At 36.6% G+C, this 8,156-nt stretch overlaps 1 protein-coding gene across 2 annotated transcripts; it reads right to left on the bottom strand.

Moving 5' to 3' along the window:
- Nucleotides 1-2,787, bottom strand: si:dkey-52l18.4 (uncharacterized protein LOC560708 homolog). 2 transcript variants are annotated; one of them, XM_067451717.1, is made up of 5 exons: nucleotides 2,398-2,787; nucleotides 1,760-2,101; nucleotides 1,484-1,633; nucleotides 1,220-1,254; nucleotides 1-631 (listed from the first exon to the last, which is right to left on the bottom strand). In XM_067451717.1, the coding sequence occupies exons 1-5, from the start codon at nucleotides 2,453-2,455 to the stop codon at nucleotides 530-532; spliced, it is 687 nt and encodes a 228-aa protein (XP_067307818.1). In that variant the 5' UTR covers nucleotides 2,456-2,787; the 3' UTR covers nucleotides 1-529. The 2 variants fall into 2 exon arrangements, with proteins under 2 accessions (XP_067307818.1, XP_067307816.1); XM_067451715.1 differs by having other exon boundaries at nucleotides 1,484-1,636; nucleotides 2,398-2,783.
- Between the last annotated feature and the right edge of the window lie 5,369 nt (nucleotides 2,788-8,156).

Raw genomic sequence — 8,156 nt, 5'->3', positions numbered from 1 at the left:
GTGTTGGCATATATGTTTGTACTGCCATAATTTATTGCTTTTAAAAGTTGTTGATGTTACGTAAAAAAAAAAAAGTATACAGAGTCAAATCAAAATAATTTAAAAGCTAATTTAACAGATTATGTATATGTATATTTGGTTATGGCATGTGCCATTAAGAATTTATTATAAAATAAAATGTATTTTGTGTCAAAATGTGGTCTGTTGTGTAAATCATTCGAAAAATGAGTCCGATGCCATTAGCTCAGATATGTCTCCTTTTATTTCAGGTACAATCAAACAACCCATATGCACAAAGCACATCTCACAGACATCACCAAGATCAGCACCATTAAATACAGCATTACAACTATAATAAACCGACATGTAACATTGCTAGCATTCACAATTCAACACAATTCATATTTCTTTATCTTGTTGTGTCTAACATTGCAACTGTACAGCCACTGTGTTTAGTCATGTTTGCTCTGGTATTGAAAAATACCCACAGCCACATGTGAGATAGAAATGCCAGATGAAGTCTTTCTGTTCAGGAGAAATGCACAGAGGAGTAAACGGTTGGCTCAGGCGCTCGTTTTGGACAATCGTTCTGCCGCCTCGAACTGTTCAGTGCAATTTCTGCATACACCAGCTGCATAAATAATGACAAGTAAAGAAATCGATCATATTCATTGATTAAAGGGGTCATGAATTGAGGAATCTAATTTGACATATCAGCTCATTGTGCTATAAAAACAGCCTTTAACTTTCAGAACTGAAAACTTCCTCTTTAGCCGAAAAACAGCTTTTAATAAAACCAAGCTCAGACATTTTGAAATTCTGATACAGATTGTTTGATATTTACTGAGTATTTATTCTGTATCGCCGCAGTCAAAATGAATAGTTGATAAGCTGTTCTTTCCTTTTAATTTTATTTAAAACAGGCCACTGCAATTTATTTGCCACAACCAAGACTAATAAAGCATATGAAATAAGCATAAATTATTTGCATTGTTTGGCAAATGTTGCATATTGTGAACTATACAACAAGATATTTTTCAACATGGGAAGTTTTCAAAAAAATTCCAGATGTGAAATGGCAGGAACGTTGAAAATTTGAATATGCAAAACTGTTACCCAGTCAAAGCAGTGAGTGAACTTAACTTCCAAATATTGTATACCTCAGAGAAAAAATAATGCACAAACCACAAGCTCAATGTCTTGTACTATAGGTACTTACTTCCTTTTTTGATTTCACTTCGTTTTTTCGTGCAACTAGAACAAGAAAACAATTAATTAAATGCATAGGCAGATAAAAAAAAATTGCTGTATCCTATTTAGATAGATAGATAGATAGATAGATAGATAGATAGATAGATAGATAGATAGATAGATAGATAGATAGATAGATAGATAGATAGATAGATAGATAGATAGATAGATAGATAGATAGATAGATAGATAGATAGATAGATAGATAGATAGAGAGAGAGTTGGCTCTTACAGGAGGTGTAGGAACGAGGAGGGACAGGGGGTGGTGGTGGATGATCCCGGGTCAGACACCAAACTAATCCCAGAACTAGAGGAAAGCACATTGTGGCACAAAGACACAGCAGAACTCTATGAGAGAGGATTCTGCCCGATGATTCTACTGCTGCTGTCCAGAAATAAAGACATTAAATGGTTTTGATTCAGCCATTCATACTTTCTCATTTCATCTTAGAAATATAGCCTACTGTATGCAATGTCACACCAATAACATGTCCAGATGCATTATTACCTGCAGTCACATTAACATTTGTTACATGCCCATTGCTGATCGATTGGTCAGGCCAGGTTACCATGCACTTGTATGCTCCAGCATTTGACTGGTTGATGTTGTGAATGTCGACTAACAGATGTGTGCTTTTGGCTGTTGAGCTGTAATTAGACAGCTCGATTCGTTCAAAGAGAGTGAGGCGAGTAAATCGTGTGCTGTTTATTTCCTGGAAAAACCATCCTCCAGTCCAGCCAGAGACCCCACAGTGTCGCACTTCACAGCTCAACCGGAGACTGCTCCTCTCTGCAACAAACTTGGAAGCCCGACTTGCCCGAACTGTTGAGCACAGCTCACAAAGGCCAACTGAAATCAGAGTACAACAAGACAAGAGAGTTGAGATTTTAGTTACACTAAAGCGCTTTTTGTAGCCTACTACTGTGTTGAGATGGCGAGGAACCCCATAAAATGACAGAAATGTAGTCATTTTGAAAAATGACAATTACGCCCAAAATGTTGAATATATAATGAAAATGCTATCATAATCCGAAACCAATAGGGTTAGCTGGCGAACTCTTTCGCAGTGCACAACAACAACAACAAAAACAACAACTTTTTTTTAAAGCACAGCATTTTAACTATGAATCTGAGAAGTGACTTACCTTTAAACAAACACAAAAATGCCAGAGTCAGTAAAAACATGTAAGCGCTTTTCATCATTTACAATTTTTCCATAGGCTACTATAATTTTGACTGTCCTCTCAGCCACAAAAACAGCATCGGGCGCGTGTTCACTATAGACAATTCTTCTGTCACGTCTCCGAAGTAGGCTACAACAACAGCAAAAGGCACGTTTACTTCTTCTAAATTCAGTCTAATATCCGTAAACACCCACTCTTTTAATTAATTGCGGAGAAATGGACTCCTCTTTCAGTTTAGTTGCGTCTGGCAGCTTCAGTTGTATTGTTAATGTGCATTTGAGGAAGGAAATGCACGCTAGAGGGAGAGAATTCATCCTTTCCGTTGGAGCAGGAAAACTTAAATCACTGTTGGCATTCCATAACTGGTCAGAAAATAGGAGACAAAAGGGAATCTAGATAGACTAACATTGCAATTGTGAATCCTTCCTTGCTTGCAATATGTGTGGCCTGTCCAGCTGTGGCTTTGCACTGGGTAAGAAAACATCCTGGCTATACAAGTTATTTTCTTTCTTCTTGTTATTGCTGTTTAAAGTGTATTCCTAAACTGCAGATGATGATGACAGTCTAATAATAATAATAATTGGCGTGTAGGCTATTTTGTAATTTTCTAGTAAAAATATCTAAACATCCTTTAAATAAGATATATTTATGTGAGAAGAAAAACTGCAAATTAAATTATTTAATCTTATAAACTTTGTTAGATTATGCTTAAACATAAACATAAACAGACTGTTCTAATGATTTCCATGATACCTCACTGGAAAACAAGACGACGACAAAAAATACTGATTAAGAAAATAATTTATGGGGGTAAAAATATTGCATGTTGCCATATACAGTAGCACTTTCTTCCATGAAGAAGAACAAGAGTTGTATCTATTTTTGCAGCCACACGGTGGTGCTCAAAGTTAAATGGTTTCACGGCAGTCAGCTGGGAAATCTGGATTTATGGTTGAGGCATAAAAAGGCATGTGCGGGCAATCGCACAGCTGCTGGAGATAAAAGCCAAGCTTAACCAGAACCTGCTGCTGCTCTGTTGCTTAAAGATGAAGGACGTTCACATTGTCTTGAAATAGCCTACAATTCATTACATTTGCGAAAATAGCTTGAAATCTGTCTAAAAAAGGGTCAAATTACAGAGGCGGACAGTTGTATTTTTACTCAAATAAAAAAAATTCAAGTGTCTGCACTTTATCAGAGTCTTTCTTTGAAAAACATTTACTTCACGACATTCCAAAGTATACTATTGTGCTTTTTACTGCACTGCGTTTCATATTGAATATCATTTAATACTTAATTACATAAAAAATGTAGTACTTTCCTACTTTTACCAAGTAATTCAAAGTTTTACCTTGGTACAAGTAGGAAAGTAGTACATTTTAATGCAATTAAGTATTAAAGGTAAAAACAAAAACAAACTAAAAAACTTTATGAAATCTAGTGCAGTAGAATGTATGACATTATATTCCAAAGGAAAACACTAATAAAGTACATATACTTGAAACAAAATACTTGCACTATTGTCCACCTCTGTCAAAGTAATGACAAAGACAAGCCTTGAAAGTTAAAGGGGTGATTCTGTAGTTTTTTTCTAGGCTTGGTTGTGTTGGGGCGCATTATAACATGTCACTTCTTTTTTTTTAAAACCCCGTATTTTTCTTATATTTGACCTTTATTCCACACCGCTGTCTCCACTGTCCTTTGAACGGCTCGTTTGCTTCCTGCTTCTATGAAGCCCATCCCTCCGAAAAACGCAATGGTCTTTGATTGGTTAGATGGCCAAATGTAGTTTGATGTATTTTTATTGGCTGAAGTGCCAAGCACAGGTTGTCCGGAAATGCCATGGCCCTTACCATTACGGGCAAAGTCACATCTACAGTGACTAGCAAGGGTTTATGATGTCACCAACCCGGGAAGAAGCTCATTGTAGTCCAAACCGGCCATTTTTGTTGGCAATAAACTGCCATTACTTTAAAAGGCAATATCTCCGTTTGCATTGAACTTTCAGCACTGTAACATTGCAGATACTGTTTATGCTCAAGCAGCAACTTTACACACTAACTAAAGTTAAAAAAGTGAAATTGCATGCAACCTCCCCTTTAAAAGTCAGAACTTACTTTTAAAGGGATAGTTCACTCAACACTCTCAAAAAAGGCACAAAAGCTGTCACTGCACAGTACCCTTCAAAAAGGTTCTAATATATACCATTTAGGTACTAATATGCACACTTTACAAAGGTGTATCTTTTGAAAAGTCCCAGTGACAGCTTTTGTTACTTTTTTCTGAGCGTGAAAACAGTATATTCTGTCACCCTCAAATCTGTATTCTTTTATTTCTGTGTGGACAATGATTATAATATTGAAAGAATCTTGAAATATATATATGTTTCTTCCAAAGAAGTAAGTCATCCAGGTTTAACAACATAAGGGTTTGACAATAATGTGAACATTTACATTTTTGAGGTAAAATTATCCCTTTCAACAACAAATGCAGAGGGAAGCTCCATCAGAAGGTTCCTTTGAGCTTGTGCGATTGTTCCTGCAGCGAGTAACTTGAGTCAACGGACCTTAATGTTAACCAGATGTGTCGGACGTCAGTGTGGGCTTACAATCTCAGGATATGTCTGTTTTTCTTGGACAGCTCGCAGTGCAACACCAACCCAAAGTTACGCAATGTCTAAGAAAATCATTTACTCATTTAGTTGAGTCATATGCTCGTACGTGCATGCAGAAGTACTTTTTGAAAACTTTGTCTCTGTCCCTTTTACAGATCCAAAAGTTAACCTGATGTCCATTCCTTATTGTTATCAATCAAAACAGGAAACCTGGGCAGTGACCACCCGGGAGTGGGCAGGAATAAGCATGTGCAGATAAGTAAAAGCAAACACTCTACGGTCTGTGCTCAGGAGCAAACATTAGTGTACAATAATGACTACGTTTTGTTTTACGTTTTCTGTATACAGTGCCTTTCTGGACAAAGGAGTTAGCTTATGCTTAGAGCCGTGTACAAATCATTTTGGTTCACACATGAAAAGACAGATTAGTGTCCTCAAATGGTACAGTCCCAAGAAAGTACGATTTCTTGGCAAAACAGTTTGCTCCATGATCAGATTACGTTCTCAGCCTTCACTGAATGTACAACAAGGCTCCTTTCCCCCCCTAGGTTTGAGAACAGGCTCTCTGAGGTTGCTTGAATCCGTGCAGCAGAAGTATGCGCAAAAAAAGACAAGTGTGCAACGATAATGCATTACAAGGAATGCAAACATCATTATGTGGTCAGCACCTCTGCAAGTGGTTTTTAGCTACATCAAATGGCCTGTTCTGACACAAAACACTAACCCAGTTGAGCATGACGTGCACAGAGCCTGATGTGTCTATTCTGGGGCACAATAAAGCTTTTCTTTCGCACGCAGTGTTACAGCAAAAAAGACTCTATTGTGCCGGTTTTCTGATACCGCGAGACTTCTGGGTCTTTAACAAAAGGCAGAAAGGGAATGAGGATCATTGCTTGTGACGGCAACAACAGCTTGAAAATGAAACTTCAGCACACTTTAGAAAAATTGTAGGGCAAAAAACAAAAACAAAAACCGGTACATGCCGTTTTAAGGCGTTGCAATCTGAGGATGATGTTATTTGCTTATGTTTTTTATGTCTCGTGCATGTTTGATATCTATCAGCCAACTTACCATCCCGCCTTTGTTAAATCAAGAAATTACACAAGAGTTTGTTTGTACTGTGTGGACAACCCAATCTCAAGGGAAACATTACTTTGTGAGGTGGTGATTTTGTATGAATCTGTATAATGCATCACAAAAACGTACAATTTATAGAAATATGTAAGCATGAAGCTCCTCCCCTACCATAACGCCCATCACTGGTAAGCAGATACAAATTAGCCACCAATTCGCTTTAAAAAAACAATAAAAAAAAAAAAAAAAAAAAAGTTACTTATCTCATCATAAGATAAGATTGCATCATGTGGGACGTTTTATGTCCATAGTAAAGTTTTTATAATTATTAACTATTATTATTACCTATTAAACACACGCTATTTTATACATCTGAAATGTCAATAGCAGCATGCTGTCTGAAACAAGCATAGACGTGGCACTTTGTAAGAATGCTTTCCCAATGAAAAATTCATGCGATTTCCATGGGCGAAATGTGACCATGGCTGCATTTTCCCCCCAGGCGTCATTCCATTTATTGTTTGTGTTCTGGTTCCAGACATCGAATCCTTTTAATCTGACTTAAATGTGATTGCTTGTTCCATATCGATTCTCTTGAGCTTTCAGTTTGTGTCAGGTGTTTGGCAGTGGGCCATTGTCTTTGCTCAATACATAGTCAGCCTTGGACCTTCAAATGGACATTGGAAATTGAGATGGTTTAACAGACTTTTGCATTGTTCATGTTTACGAGTACAGAAAGATGTTTTTTTTTTTTTTTTAAATGAACTCCTTGCACTAGGGATTTTCATTCCGACTTTTGGTTCTTTTGCTAATGGACTGTGGCTCAGATTGGTTATGCCATCAAATGATTCACATTGGATTTAATGATTTAATTTCTGTCCTTATCTAAAGGGAGAGCAGGCGATACGAGACACTAATAGATTTACAATGGCTTTACAAGCTGGGTAGTATGCAAAAGTAGAAAGAGGAGAAAACAAGTCAGTAGTTCATAACCCATTTATCTCTGTAACATACTGCTTACATCATCATATCTAGTACAACCTCTCACATAGTAAGGCAAGTTGAGGCACATGAAAGAAAAGGAAGATAAGCAGAGTCTCGTCTTAAATCAAATCTAGCAATTCATTGTGACATTTACAATGTTCTGTAAAAGAATGGTAAAGGTTAATGCTCATTTTTATGGTTTAGGTCACAATAGTGAAGTTGGCTTACCAGTGTCAACAAATGAGAAATCAATTGCTCCTCCTTTGTTTTTATAACCTAATACTTTTCTTTAAAAATATTTAATAAATACATAAAGAACAATAAGCATTGATTATCTCTAGAAAAACATTGAATATTATGTTAATTTAAAGATGTGTTCTAGTGTAGAAGAAAGGCAAAGAAAACTAAATGTAATATTTTACTGCTTTATAATGCTTATAGATTCTACAGGAACTCTACTTTGCATTTAAATGATTCTATCCTCATAAAATTGTGTTCTCCAAAGAGAAATCACAAAAATGGGGAGAATGTCATGATAACACTGACTGTTGTTCCTCATTGGTGCACATTTATTTACATTACTCTTTTATCCTGACCTGAGCATGGTAGAAAGTGCAAAGTCATGAAGTTTAGCTGTTAAGTAAACCTTTTCTCCACTAAGCTTGTGTGTAGAAAAGAAGAGGGGAATGCATCTCTGGCATTAGTTTCCTAGAATTTCAAAGAGCTGGATCTTAGCAACAATTCATAGCAGCTAAGGGAATATATGAAGACTTGGTCTGTGAGGCCTACAAACCTAAAGTCACCCACCTAAAACTGCTTTCCATGGTCAGTCTGAGTGAATGGTTAATGCTTTATTATTGTAAAATAAAATGTGGGATAAAACACTGGGTGTTTCTTATAAACGAATCATGGCTGTCTGAGTGCATCAGACTGAAAAGAACCACATTAGTGAGGCCTGTATTATGACTATTCACTACGTGACTCAGAAAGAGCCGAGAATATTTGGGGAAGTGAGCTTTAAATCACAAGATTGAGCAAACATATATAC

The sequence above is a fragment of the Pseudorasbora parva genome, chromosome 8 (genome assembly GCF_024679245.1).
Source record: "Pseudorasbora parva isolate DD20220531a chromosome 8, ASM2467924v1, whole genome shotgun sequence".
Classification (NCBI taxonomy): Eukaryota; Metazoa; Chordata; class Actinopteri; order Cypriniformes; family Gobionidae; genus Pseudorasbora; species Pseudorasbora parva.
This window is presented reverse-complemented; position numbering and strand designations above follow the sequence as displayed.

Bases quoted from the DNA above. Each gene is read 5' to 3' on its own strand.
- si:dkey-52l18.4 (XM_067451715.1), bottom strand. From the start codon at position 2,455: ATGATGAAAAGCGCTTACATGTTTTTACTGACTCTGGCATTTTTGTGT. The intron at 2,102-2,397 runs GTAAGTCACTTC...CTCTGATTTCAG, and splicing joins ATTTTTGTGTTTGTTTAAAG to TTGGCCTTTGTGAGCTGTGC. The intron at 632-1,219 runs GTAAGTACCTAT...TTATTTATGCAG, and splicing joins AAGTGAAATCAAAAAAGGAA to CTGGTGTATGCAGAAATTGC.